Raw genomic sequence first — 13,662 nt, 5'->3', positions numbered from 1 at the left:
CCCTCAGACCCCCCATAGGATTGTTGGTGCTGGATATGAAGGATCTTTCCCCCCCCACCTCGCCAGGGCCAGGAGCCAAAGCTGGGGGGGCAGGTTGGGGGGGCACCCACTTCTCCCACCCTTTCCAAAGCCTTTTTTTTTGGGGTGGGGGGCAGTCCCGGACCCCTGAGGGGAGTTAGTGGGGCTCTGAGCCCTGTACCCCCTCCCTTCCCACTGCTCCCCTCAGCTTAGGGTGCTCCCAGCAGGCAGGGACGCTGGGTCCGTCCCAGGGTGGGGGCCCTCTTGGGGCTGAGGGTCCCTCTTGGGGCTGGGGGTCCCAGGTTGGGGGTCCCTGATGAAGCTGGAGGTCCCTCTTGGGCCTGGGGGTCCCAGGTTGGGGGTCCCCGATGAAGCTGGGGGCCCCTCTTGGGGCTGGGGGGCCCTGATGAAGCTGGGGGCCCCTCTTGGGGCTGGAGGTCTCAGGGTGGGGGTCCCTCTTGGGGCTGGGGGGTCTCAGGGTGGGGGCCCCTCTTGGGGCTGGGAGCCCCTCTTGGGGTTGGGGTCTCAGGGAGGGGGTTCCTGATGAAGCTGGGGGTCCCGGGCTGGGGCTGCCTTGGGCAGTTGGACTTGGATGGGGATTTGGGGACCCCCCCCCAAACTCATTTTCAGGTTTCCCCTTTCCTTGCTGGAACTAGACTGAAGGTTTGGGGGTGACACCCCCCACCCCGAGCACTCCAAGGGGTGCCCCCCCACTCAGTGGAGGGGGGCATGGTGCCCATCTGTGCAGCCCCCCCCCATCCCCAGCGAGGGCTCCGGAGAATCCCTTTTCTGGGATGTTTTCCCCAAGTTTTTTGGGGGGAGGCTGCCCCCCCCCCCAGCTCAGGGCATCACCCGCTCCCCATCTGCTTGGGGCGGTTTTGAAAATGCTGAATGAAAAGAGAATTTAAATCATTTAATCAGAAGTTGTGGTGCTGATTTTTTTTTTTTTGGGGGGGGGGATGTGGGGAGTCTAGGGGGGAGGAGAGAGCGTATTTGGGGGGGAGTATATGGAGGGGAAGGGGCGACACGAGGGATACACATTGAATACGGGATGGGGGGGGGCAGGGGGCTGCGATGGGGCCAGGGAAATGGGCTGGGGGCCAGGGTCGGGTCCACGCTCCCCCCACTCCAAAACAGAGCTGCCCCCTTCCCTAAGACTACATTTCCCATCGCTCCCCGCGCTCCACTTCCGCTGTTTCCCCTCTCGCGAGAGCCGCAAAGCCCGCTGGGAGTTGTAGTCCTCGCCGCGCCTCCCAGTCGCGCTGCGTTAGGCGGCGCCGCGGGGTCTGCCGGGAGTTGTAGTCCCCGGCGGAGGGGGTGAGGGAGGTGGGCGGGGCCTCGCCTTCCCAGCGTGCCCCGCGCGGAGCCCGCGCTCCTGTCCCTGCTCGCGCTCGGCTCGCGCGGCCCGGGGTGGGGGGGGGTGGTCTGAGGGCGGCGGGGGCTCCCACCATGTCGGGCGAGGAGGAGGCGGCCGAGCTCACCATCGCCGAGGACCTGGTGGTCACCAAGTACAAGATGGGGGGGGACATCGCCAACCGTGAGTGTGGGCCGCGGGGGGGAGCGGCGGGAGGCGGTGGGGAGGGGGGACGGGGGGGGCGCCGGTGTAGGGGGCGGGCGGCGGGGCCTAGGCCTCAACCCCCCCCCACTCCCCCTTCCCGGTAAGGCTGGAGGGGCTCCCGGTGCCCCCAGGCCCCGCACGTGGCCTCCGCGCCCCACGTGCACCGGAGGAGGTGGGGGGGGGGGGCAGGGCCTCCGGTTTCCCTCTCCCCGCCGCCCCCCCCCTCCCTTCACCGGGAGCTGCTTTGTTCCCGCAAGGGGCAGGGACACGCGTGGCTTCCCCCCCCCGCCCCCCAACCCTCTTCTTCCCCGTTCACGGGGGTTGGTTCGGTTTGGCTGTTGTTTTCACGCGCTTTCCTCGTTTCCGCGCCGCTCCGGGGGTCGCTGCCCCGTGAGGAGGGCGGGAGCCGCTGCAAGAATCACCGGCACCGGGACCGGGAGGGCTTCCCGGCGGCTCCCAGCGCGATTCCTGGCTGCCTCGGACGCTTCTGGTGGATCCTGAGCGCCACAGCCGAGCCCTTTCCCTCCGGGAAGGTTGATCCTCGGCTCCTCTCCCCACCGGGCCGGCTGGATGCGAGCAGTTGCGAGTCTTTTCCGCTGCAGAAACCTGTTTGAAGGAGAAGCCACGCGCTCCCGCTCCGGTTTAGCTGCGAGGAGGAGCCGCCTGCCTTCCCACCGGGCAAGGCAGCTCTGGCGCAGCCTTTCTGCCCCCAGAGCGGGTTTGGCACCAGCGAACGCTACGGGAATGTGGCAAAAAGTCAAGCTGTCCCGTGTTCTTGTCAGGACAAGGGACCTTTAATGTCCTAAAGTACTTTTACTTCCCTAAAGAAGCTCTCGGGTGCAGTCATAGAATCATAGAATCAGCAGGTTGGAAGAGACCCACCGGATCATCGAGTCCAACCATTCCCATCAATCACTAACCCATGTCCCTCAGCACCTCGTCCACCCGGCCCTTAAACCCCTCCAGGGAAGGGGACTCAACCCCCTCCCTGGGCAGCCTCGGACAGGGACCAATCACCCTTTCCATGAAAATCTTTTTCCTGAAGTTCAGCCTGAACCTCTCCTTATGGAGCTTGAGGCCATTCCCTCTCATCGTGTCCCTTGGGAGAAGAGCCCAGCTCCCTCCTCTCCACAACCTCCTCTCAGGGAGTTGCAGAGAGCAATGAGGTCTCCCCTCAGCCTCCTCTTCTCCAGCCTAAACACCCCCAGCTCTCTCAGCCGCTCCTCTTCTTCTCCAGCCCCTTCCCCAGCTTTGTTGCTCTTCTCTGGTCTCAGGTGTTCCCCGGGCAGTGCTGCCCCACTGGCTGCTCTTTAGGTTCATCCAAGCTCTCGCTCGGCTTGCTGGTTATCTCTGCTGTTTGTTTAAATGTTTCCTCGCCTCTTGCTCGTAACCAGCCCCGAGCGGGTCCTTATCAGCGCTTTGTCCGTGCTTAAAAATATCCCCAGCTCTCCAGGACTTGTGGCCCAGGGGAAAGGTGATGGGGGCGGTTGAGATCTAATTTGTCATCACAAGTGAATGGCTTTGGGTTTTCACTTGGTGTCATAGAAATGAGGAAAACCTGGCTGCTCGTAAACATCTCCCTCGGCACTCCTGAAATATTTATTGCTGCCGCACCTGGAGCGCGCGCCGTCACTTACAGAGATTCCTGCCTGGTGTAGGCACCTCGCAGAGCAGCTTCTTGTACAAAACAGTGTGCTCAGATAAATCATGGGGGCTTCCTGGATCCAAAAATGGGCCTGGCTGAGCTTTGGGGCTCCCTGGGAAGCGTCCCAGCTGGAGAATCATAGAATCATAGAACATCCAGGTTGGAAAAGATCCACTGGATCATCGAGTCCAACCATTCCCATCAATCACTAACCCATGGCCCTCAGCGCCTCGTCCACCCGGCCCTTAAACCCCTCCAGGGAAGGGGACTCAACCCCCTCCCTGGGCAGCCTCTGCCACTGCCCAGTGACCCTTTCCGTGAAAAATCTTTTCCTAATGTCCATCCTGACCCTCCCCTGGTGGAGCTTGAGGCCATTCCCTCTCGTCCTGTCCCCTGGCCCTTGGGAGAAGAGCCCAGCTCCCTCCTCTCCACAACCTCCTCTCAGGGAGTTGCAGAGAGCAATGAGGTCTCCCCTCAGCCTCCTCTTCTCCAGCCTAAACACCCCCAGCCCTCTCGGCCCCTTCCCCAGCTTTGTTGCTCTTCTCTGGACTCGCTCCAGAGCCTCAGAGAGAGGCGGAAGAAAGGGGAGGCAGCAGCTTTGGGAGCCGCTGGTGAGAGCTGGACACCTCAACTCCCACAAGGTGTCGAGGTGGGGCTCTTCCAGCAGCTCTTGCTCCCGTAACACCATCACAAAGCGGTTGTGGATGTGTGACTGCAGCTTTCCAGCTCCTTTTGCCGCTTTATCCCGTAAAGCAGGAGGCCTGCAGCGCGACCCGGTGCTGCTGAGACTCTGGAACGTGCCCAGCAGTGGGTGCGGGCAGGGCTGGGAGCAGGCAGCAAAGCTTCCTCTGACCTGCAGCGCAGGGCGTGGGGCGTTCCTGGTGGCAAGCAGCCACCGGCACGGCCAGCCCGGAGCGCGTGGGTTCCCCTGGAAGGCGTTTCTGCAGAGTAAGGGACTCCGGAACTGGTCCTGCGCCGCTGCCGGCTCCTGTGCCCGGCAAAGCCTTTCCCTCCGGTCTCGCAGCAGCAGCAGCAGCCTCGCTCCTTTGATGTGAGAGCGTCCCGGCTCCCCAGTCATTTCCAAACCTGTTTCTGGAGCTCTGACTTCTCTAGAAGGAATGCGGGAGCGCAGAGTTCCTGCTCGGCTGGACGGACCCCGGTCTGTGCAGGCCGCGCTTTGCCTGCGCCGACTCACGTTCGCTCACTCACGTTCGCTCACGTTCCCTGTGAAAAACTCCCCAAACCCAAAAATGAAGTGGGTTTTCCACCCATCCATGGTGCTTTCGGTGAAGAGCCGAGTCCAGGCTCTTGTTCCCTCTGGGAAACAAACAGCTCCTGCCGCTGCGGTGCTGTGGGATGGGGTTGGTGTTCGATTTAAGGTGGTGTTAATGTGCTCCAACAGCTCCGTGTCTGTGTTTGCATCCAGGGGTCCTGCGGGCAGTGGTGGAAGCAGCGAACTCGGGTGCCTCGGTCCTCTGCCTCTGCGAGAAGGGGGACGCCATGATCATGGAGGAGACCGGCAAGATCTTCAAGAAGGAGAAGGAAATGAAAAAAGGTGAGGCCGTGGTGTTTGGTCCCGTCGGCTGGCTTCTAGGAATGGGAAGGAGCACAGAATTAGTGCCGGAATTGGTTTGCTGCTCCCAGCAAGCTGATTTTAACCCAACTCCTCCAGCTGGTGAGCGTCGGTGCTGAGCCTCAGCGTCCCGTTTCCATCCACCCAGGCATCTACGTTGTTGTCCAGTGTGTTTCGATGTCCTCCCTGCAGAAAGACCTGTGGTGCAGTTAACCCTGTCCAGAGGGGCTTTGTGGCGCTTCAGTGTGTCCTCCGAGCTCCCCGGACTGGAAGCCCAGGATCAGGGAGGGCAGGGATAAGACACAGGAAACGGTTTTGAGCTGAAAGAGGGGAGATTGAGATGAAATCTTGGGAAGAAAAGCTTTCCTGTGAGGGTGAGGAGGCCCTGGCCCAGAGAAATGGTGGCTGCCCCATCCCTGGAGGTGTTCAAGGTGAGGTTGGATGGGGCTCGGAGCCCCTGATCCAGTGGGAGGTGGCCCTGATTGGAACTGGCTGGGCTTTGAGGTCCATTCTGACCCAAACCATTCCAGGATTCTGTGATTCTATTCTACGATCCCTTTGGCAGGTGTCCCACCACCTTGGGTGCAGATCTTAGGCCGCTGTCTTTTCAAAAGGAGGGTCGGTGCGGGAGCAGCCCACGCGCCGCCTTCTGCGTGGCTGGAGACTTGTGGAACGGGGTTCTTGGAAACCGGAATCCTGAGAGAGGATCCCTGCTGGCAGGACTGCTGCCTGTGCCAGGATTTCATGGAATGTTTTTTTACCCCTTTACAGGTATCGCCTTCCCGACGAGTATATCGGTAAATAACTGCGTCTGTCACTTCTCCCCGTTGAAGAGTGACCAGGATTACATCCTCAAAGACGGAGACCTCGTCAAAATGTAAGTGTCTGGGTTGTGCTCTTTGCTCCTGGCACCTGAGCTCCTGCCCGGTGCGTCAGACACCTCGGCGGGGCTAATTAAAGGCTCCTAATAGCCAAGTGAGGCGCCTAAAATCTGCTTCCAGAAGTTTCCTGAGCTGAGGTGTCCCCCCATAATTAAACTCTTTGTATTGCAGCGACCTGGGAGTCCACGTCGACGGCTTCATAGCGAATGTAGCACACAGTTTTGTCATAGACGCCTCAAAGGTGGGTTTGTCACCAGCTGCCGCCGCTCCTTTCCGTGTGGTCCGAGGGAGGGATGGAAAAGCCGGTATTTGGATGCCTCTGGCTCCAAAGGCGGCAGCGCCGCGGAGTCTGCTTCGTTCCACAAAGGCGTCGCAGGCCCGGAGCCGCAGCAGTGATGATGGAAACCATCCCTTCCCTCAAAGTTGCTCTTGGAAGCGAAGGCTTTGCTATTTCAACACACAATTCTGCAGGGTTCCAACTAATTTGGGACAAACCTCACGCGAGTGGGGCTCCAGGGAGCTGTCTGCATGCGGAGTGGCTGGGCTGGACTGGGCAGACTGGTTTGGCTGCCCCTTTTGCTGGCCTAGGCACGGGGAGCGAGCGCCGCGCTGCTGCGAGCCGCTGCCTGCGCCCCTGCAGGCCCGAGGTGACCCCAATCCCTGCTCCTAATTTCTACCTGTGCATCCCAGTGTCCGTGTTCCCAGCACGTGGTGGTTGTGGCAGCGCCGTGAAGCTGCGCTCAGTGCTCATAAAACTGTCCCGTAACAGATTTTTGACTGTAGCCTTGGGACAAAGGCAGTGGAGGTCTTGGTTCTCCCCCAGGGGCTGCATCTAAACAACTTGGTGGGGAGAAAACACAAAAAAATCACATTCTCAAGCGTATCGAAGTCTTTCCAGTCTACTTTTCTGGCTACACCAGCGTCTCATTCTGTTTTCAACCTTCAATACGCATGTGCTGGGTCTCTGAGAGCTCCGATTTGGTCATGGCTGACGCTCACCTGCTCTCTTCCTGGACAAGAGGCTGAGATCCAACTGAATCCAGAGGCCTTTCTGCCTCTGGGACAGATTTCCCTCTTCTCTCGGGTCTGGTTGGATGGAGAATCTCCACCTCCAGGCCCTCAGAATGGTGTTCTTGCTGGTAAAGGAAGGGAGCGCACCTTAAAAAGCCTTTCTTGTCCTGTTCTCCCAGGAAAACCCTGTGTCAGGCCGTAAAGCCGATGTCATCAAGGCAGCTCATCTCTGTGCCGAAGCTGCGCTGCGCTTGGTAAAGCCCGGAAACCAGGTTAGTGGCTGATGGGGGGAGAAGGAATCTCAAGCACGGGGCGAGGAGTCCAAGCGCAAACGCTGCCCGTGCGCCACGTCCTGCGCAGAAACCAAATCTGGTGACCTTGCCTGGGAAGAATGGCCCAGGGATGCGGGGAACGTGGAAGCAGCTGCTCTCAGACAGCTGAGCGGCTGCCGGGGTGGGTGGCAGTGCCGCTTCTGTCCCAGCTCCAGCTTCCCCGCGGGATCCGGGCTCTCGTTTGAGTGGCAGCGGCTTCGTGGGGAAGCCCGGGAGCTCCCGCTCACCAGTCCCAGCCTTAAAGGCAGCTCCAGCAAACAGAGCTCCCTTCAGCCACCCACCCGCACCCTCCTTGGCGTCTCAGCAGCTGTGGGCGATCTCCTTTGTCACCAAGTTGCTGTTCCAAATGCGCTCGTGTCACTCCCAACTCCCAGCTCTGCCGTCGTCCCCTAGAGAGGGCTGGCTGTTCAAAAGGCACCGCCTGCAGCACGGGAGGCTGAGCTGACCTCATGTCACCATTTGATTTTGTTGATATGGGGTTAAAAATGGGAGCCTGGCAACGTTTCTCCTTTTTCCTGAGGTGTGAGAGCTCAGAAAAGGTTAGAAAAGCTGCCTGTTCGGCACAGCAACGAGGGGGCTGGAGAACAGGCCTTGTGAGGGGCGGCTGAGAGAGCTGGGGGGGTTCAGCCTGGAGAAGAGGAGGCTGAGGGGAGACCTCATTGCTCTCTGCAACTCCCTGAGAGGAGGTTGTGGAGAGGAGGGAGCTGGGCTCTTCTCCCAAGGGACAGGGGACAGGACGAGAGGGAATGGCCTCAAGGTCCACCAGGGGAGGGTCAGGCTGGACATCAGAAAAAAATATTTCACGGAAGGGGTCATTGGTCCCTGTCCGAGGCTGCCCAGGGAGGGGGTTGAGTCCCCTTCCCTGGAGGGGTTTAAGGGACGGGTGGATGAGGTGCTGAGGGACATGGTTTAGTTTTTGGTGGGAATGGTTGGACTCGATGATCCGGTGGGTCTTTTCTAACCTGGTGATTCTGTGATTCTATGAGCTGGAACAGTGGAGCCTGCAGGAAAGCTGGGGAGGAGGGGCTCTTGATCAGGGAGTGTGGGAAAGGACGAAGGGAAACAGTTTTTGAGCTGCAAGAGGGGAGATTGAGATGAGATCTTAGGGAGAAATGTTTTCCTGTGAGGGTGGGGAGGCCCTGGCTCAGGTTGCCCAGAGCAGGGGTGGCTGCCCCATCCCTGGAGGGGTTCAAGGCCAGGTTGGATGGGGCTTGGAGCCCCTGATCCAGTGGGAGGTGTCCCCGCCCATGGCAGGGGTGGGACTGGGTGGGCTTTAAGGTCCCTTCTGCCCCAAAGCGTTCCAGGATTCTCTTGAGTTAAAAATTATCACTCTGGTGGCTTGAATTGTACCTCCTGAATGTGTTTTCCTGTGCTCTTCACCCAGAACACACAAGTGACAGACGCGTGGAACAAAATAGCCCACTCGTTTCACTGCACGCCCATCGAAGGTAAGGACGGAGCAGCGGAGGTTTGCTCACACGTGGAATCCTGAGGCCTGGAGCATTGATAATGCAGATCACGGTGTTGCTGGTTTGCACTCAGAGGTGTTCATGAAATCTCTTCTCAATGGAATCTCTTCTCGCGGCAGGGATGCTGTCGCACCAGCTGAAGCAGCATGTGATCGATGGCGAGAAAACCATCATCCAGAACCCAACAGACCAGCAAAAGTGAGCATCCCCGCTTCCAGCAGCGCTCGGGAGGGCGTGAGTGGGTCCAGAACGATGCTTCTTTTCCTCTTTGTGGTGTCGTGGGATTGGAGGGGGTGTGTTTAATTCCACTGGGATCCATCCCGCTCCTCAAAGCCTGACCCAGCGCAGCGAACTCCTGGCTCGTTACCCACGTATCTTGTCTGTTCTGTGGGAATGCGACACGTGGCTTGGTGTTTAGGGTGGGTCTGAGAAAGAAAGGCTGAGAGTGGCTGCCCTGAGGCTGCTCCTGGCACCTGCGGGTGTTCCTGGTGCCTGTCCAATTCCTCGGAGGCGCTGCCGGAGGCTGCCAGCACAACACCAAGTGCTGGGAGCGGCAGCGGCGGGTGCCAGTTAACCCGGAACCGTGCCAAGACCTCGCAGAAGCTGCCAGGAGCCCACTGGCTGCTGATCGTTGTCAGGAGCACCTCAGGATGGTTTTAAACTAATAGGCTGGATGTGTCGTTCTGTTCCAGCGGCTCCTCTCCCTTCAGGATCCCTCAGGGCTGGGTCTCGTGCTGAATATTTAGAGCTTAGTGGCTTTAAATCCACCCCTTGGCCTGTCGCATCCCAGGTGGAGCTGTGTGCTGGGCTCCTGGGTGCCTAGGATGGGACCACGAGCTCAGGGAGCTGCTGCAGGATGTCCAGAAACCCTCCTGAGGTCCTTGTCACAGGCAGGAGTGCTGCCTGGGCATCGCTTTGCCAGCCTGTCAGCGATTGCTCCGCTCTTGGCACGTTAATTTGCAACTTTTGCCTCTTCCCTGCAGCTTTTGCTCCTCTGGTCAGGGCCTGCGATGCTTCCTGCCCCTCGGCCCTCTTGCTGAGCCCGTTCTGGCCCTGTTCGAGGTGTCGTGGCTGTGTAGGAGCTTTTCCCTTTACCGTTCTTGGACTCACCAAACATTTTTTTTTTTATCCAGGAAGGACCACGAAAAAGCAGAATTTGAGGTCCACGAAGTTTACGCTGTTGATGTTCTCGTCAGCAGTGGAGAGGGAAAGGTGAGTGTGGTGTTTGATGAGAACAGGAGCAGCTGCAGGTGGTACCGACGGCCACGTCCATCCCTGGGCAGGGAACGCTGCTGCCCTGGGTGTCTCTGCCTCTTGTTGAGTGAAGCTCCTTCCATCCAAAAAGTCAGGGTGCACTTTTACGCTGTCCGATGGTGTTTCCATCCGCTCCCAAGCGACAGGACAAGAGGAAACCACCTCAAGTTGTGCCTGGGGAGGTTTAGATTGGATATTAGGAACAATTTCTTTAGTGTCAGAGTGGTGAAGCGCAGGCAGAGGCTTCCCAGGGCAGCGGTGGGGAGTTCCCATCCCTGGAAGGCTTCAAAAACATGTAGACGGGGCGCTTAAGGCCGTGATCTAGTTGACGTGGTGGTGTTGGACTGAATGAGCTTAGAGGGCTTTTCCAGCCTCAAAGATTCCATGATGGGAACGCCCCGCGCGTGGTCTCCCAAGGCTGAGGAGAGGGACTGCGCTGCTGTCGTGGCTGCTCACCTTTGGTTGTGATTTCAGGCAAAGGATGCAGGACAGAGAACTACGATTTACAAAAGGGACCCCTCCAAACAGTACGGCTTGAAGATGAAAACCTCCCGTGCCTTTTTCAGCGAGGTGGAGAGGCGCTTCGACACGATGCCATTTACTCTCAGGTATTCGCTCTCGCTCCTGGCCTCCTCTCCTCTGTCCTGGGAGACGAGGCTGCCTCGGGATGAGGTTTGCTGTGTTGGAGCCTTGGAGTGGGTGGAGGAAGGATGTCACAGGCTTAAGCTGGAATACCAGGCTTTGAGCATCTCCTGTGCCTCGCGTGGCAGGTGGGGAGCTGGGAATTGTGTTTAAAATAAACCAGAGAGGAGTGGGAGCGGCATCAGGGTGAAACGATGAGGCTGCTCCTGCGTTTGTGACGCAGTCCTCTAAAGAAACTAAGACCGAGGGAACTAAGACTAAGGAAACAGGCTCTGTTCATCCCTAAATCCACTCGTTCCCTGGCACTTGCCCCCTGTGCTTCGTCCCTGCCTGTGATGCCACTGGAGCACAAGGAACACAGCACAACAACGTCTCCAGCCTGACCCCAGGTTGGAATCTGGCACGTGGGAACAGGCCTGAGCTCAGGTGCGGCTCTGTCTGCTCCGCAGGGCGTTTGAGGATGAGAAGAAGGCCCGGATGGGGGTGGTGGAGTGCGCCAAACACGAGCTGCTCCAGCCTTTCAACGTCCTTTACGAGAAGGAAGGTGAGTGCTGGCCTAGGAGGGCTGAGAGCTGCGCGGACAGGTGCGTGCCGACAGCTGTCGGTTGCTTCCGGAGAGCCCGGTGCCGACTGTCGCTTTGGAAACACCAGGGATCCACTTTAAGGGCCTTGAGATTTACCCTCGCTGGCCTCTGGGTCTTGTTCTGGAACCGATCCAGCGAGGAGATGGATTCTTTCGTGATTTTATAGAATCATAGAATCACCAGGTTGAAAAAGACCCACCAGATCATCGAGTCCAACCATCATTTCCTGGGCAGGAGGAGGGATTGAAGGCTGGGGCGCTCACGGAACAGACTTAGGAGTGAGGGAATTGCGTTGTCCTGGCCAGACTGGGCTTAGGAAGTTCTTGCAGAGCCGTTTTTAGCAGCGACGGTGTGGAAATGGCACAGGAATCACCACGTCGGTTGGGAAGCGTCTTCCTGGCCAGCGGGTGGGTTGGACGTCTGGGCAGTGACGCCCGTTTCTGTCTCGCAGGGGAGTTTGTCGCACAGTTCAAATTCACGGTGCTTTTAATGCCCAACGGTCCGATGCGGATAACCAGCGGCCCCTTCGAGCCCGAGCTCTACAAGTCGGAGTTTGAGGTGCAGGACGGAGAGCTGAAGGTGGGTTTCGAGACAGTTACGAACGCAGCATCGTGTGGGGCACCCGTGTCTGCATCCTGAGGGAAGTCAGACCTGGAAGGCGCTGAGGGGAGAGCTCACGAAGGAAAAAGGAGCTTCTGACCCTGCTGGGTCCCAGTTCCTGCATCGAGCACGAGCTCCGGTGCTTGGGAATGGCATCCAGCCCTTTCGGGGAGGAGCTGAGGGGTCTGGCAGGTGGCTCTGAGGCCTCGGCTTTGGCATTCCCTGTGCCCGCTTGGAATTCCTGCCTCTCCTCCGCTGGCTCCAGGGCTCGTTCCGCTTTGAAGGCATTTCCCTTCATCTGCTATCAGCCAAAGAAGTCGTCTTTCTCACTGCTTCTGTTTCCTTCCTGCCTCCAGGCCCTTCTACAGAGCTCTGCCAGCCGGAAAACCCAGAAAAAGAAGAAAAAGAAGGTAAATTGGCTTCGTTTTTGTGGGGATCGGTGCTGCGTTACCGCTTCCACTTGGCAGCGCCTTGAGGAGCACCCGGCTCACCTCGCGTGGCTTTGTTTTTCCGCAGGCCTCCAGGAACGCGGAGAACGCCACCACGGGAGAGACGGCGGAGGAGAACGAGGCTGGTGACTGAGCGGCTCCTGCTCCCGCCGGGTAGCGCCCAACTCACACACACTCGCCCCTTTCCCCCCCCTCCCAAAAAAAAAAAAAAAAAAAAAACAAAAACGAAATAATCAGGCACCGTTTTGTCTCTTATGACCAAACCACAACTAGTCCGGACGCCCCAGCGCCAGCTTCTCTCGACTTTGCCAAGGAGGGAGGATCCTCTCAGCCACCTCAGGCTCCTTCCAAAAGAAAAGCAGACAAATAAAATCGGGAGTGAAAGCCGGTCTAGATCCGCTCTTTCTAACCTTGTGCTTGTTGAGGAGGCGAGCGGGGAGAGAGGAGGGAGCGCACGGACCTACCGGCTCGCTGCCTCCTCCTCCTCCCCTTTGTTTCCAATTTCTCCCTTTTACAGATTTTCTTGGAGGAAAAAAAAAAATAAACAAACCCCAAACCCAACAGCTGATTCCGCCCAAGCAAGCGCCCGGTGTTTAGGGATGCGGAACGTGCGGATCTGCCTTGCGGCACCCTCGGCTCCTCCCGCTCTCCATTACCTTGGGCAGAGGATTTCTCACTCTTTCCTTTTAACCTCTAGATTGTACGTTTATAATTGGGGAAAACAAACCAAATTCTGTGCCCCCTGCGACTGTCACGGCTCGGTCTCTGCGGGATTTACCTATAAACGCTCTATTTTTAACACGCTGCTGTGGCGAGCTCCTTTTTAAATCGACTCTTGCCTTGCTGGGAAGCGGCTGGTGATCCCCATTCGACGCCGGCTCCGCAGCGGGATGAGCTGCCACCGCCCGGCAGCGCTTTTTAATTCCTTGCTGTCCCGGAGGATTCATCCTTTCCCGGGGCCCGTGCCTACATTCCAGTCTCCAACGTTGTTGGTGGCTCTCGGAAAGGTCTCCTGTCCGAGGGAAGCACCACGGGAGCTGCCTGACCAGGGCTGGGTTTTTGCTCTTTTCTAGTCTGTCTTTTTTTTAACAAAAAAAATTTAAAAAAAAAAGCTAGAAAAATAACGAGAAAAAAAAAAAAAGGATAAAGACGGTGGAACTCACTGTCGGAGGGTGAGGGTTTTTCTTTGCTGACGCCGGCCGCCCGGCTCTCCGGTTGTTCCCCTGCTGTAGCTGAATTTGGGAAAAACTCTCTCCTCTCGAGAAGCGCTCCTGGGCGGCTCCACAGGCACCGGGCTTCCTTGCCCAGATCCGGGTTTTCCACCCCAAATTCCACATCTGCGAATCTGGTACCAAAGTCAATAAAAGAGAATGAACGATGTTGAGGGTTTTCTTCCTGAATTCTTCCCTCTTTCTCTGCTTCTGTTTCCCCGAACTCCTCTGGCTCTGGAGCGGGATGGACAGCGGGGACCCAGCTCCGGAGGGGGATCGATGTGGGAGGACGTGGATGTATCTTGGGCTCAGGATGGATGAGGAGCCCCAGCGCCGTAGTGGGGTGGATCCGGGACCCTGGTTCTGGAAAGGGATGGACTTGGAGCCCCAGCTCCAGAGTGGGATGGATCTGGGACCCTGGCTCCAGGGCTGGGT

At 58.3% G+C, this 13,662-nt stretch overlaps 1 protein-coding gene across 2 annotated transcripts; it reads left to right on the top strand.

Annotated features, from left to right (window-relative positions):
* The first annotated feature begins 1,422 nt into the window (after positions 1 to 1,422).
* On the top strand, positions 1,423 to 13,395 carry PA2G4 (proliferation-associated 2G4). Of its 2 annotated transcripts, XM_069879474.1 has the most exons (14): positions 1,423 to 1,555; positions 4,648 to 4,776; positions 5,566 to 5,671; positions 5,847 to 5,916; positions 6,866 to 6,958; positions 8,403 to 8,466; positions 8,607 to 8,685; positions 9,621 to 9,699; positions 10,216 to 10,349; positions 10,833 to 10,927; positions 11,419 to 11,546; positions 11,924 to 11,977; positions 12,084 to 12,169; positions 12,290 to 13,395. In XM_069879474.1, exons 1-13 carry the CDS (start codon positions 1,468 to 1,470, stop codon positions 12,147 to 12,149), a joined length of 1,185 nt encoding a protein of 394 aa, XP_069735575.1. In that variant the 5' UTR covers positions 1,423 to 1,467; the 3' UTR covers positions 12,150 to 12,169; positions 12,290 to 13,395. The 2 variants fall into 2 exon arrangements, with proteins under 2 accessions (XP_069735575.1, XP_069735574.1); XM_069879473.1 differs by having other exon boundaries at positions 12,084 to 13,395.
* Positions 13,396 to 13,662: the final 267 nt, after the last annotated feature.

The sequence above is a fragment of the Phaenicophaeus curvirostris genome, chromosome 38, assembly GCF_032191515.1.
Source record: "Phaenicophaeus curvirostris isolate KB17595 chromosome 38, BPBGC_Pcur_1.0, whole genome shotgun sequence".
Classification (NCBI taxonomy): domain Eukaryota; kingdom Metazoa; phylum Chordata; class Aves; order Cuculiformes; family Cuculidae; genus Phaenicophaeus; species Phaenicophaeus curvirostris.
The sequence above is the reverse complement of the archived record's forward strand: the minus strand, read 5'-3'. Positions and strand labels throughout refer to the sequence as shown.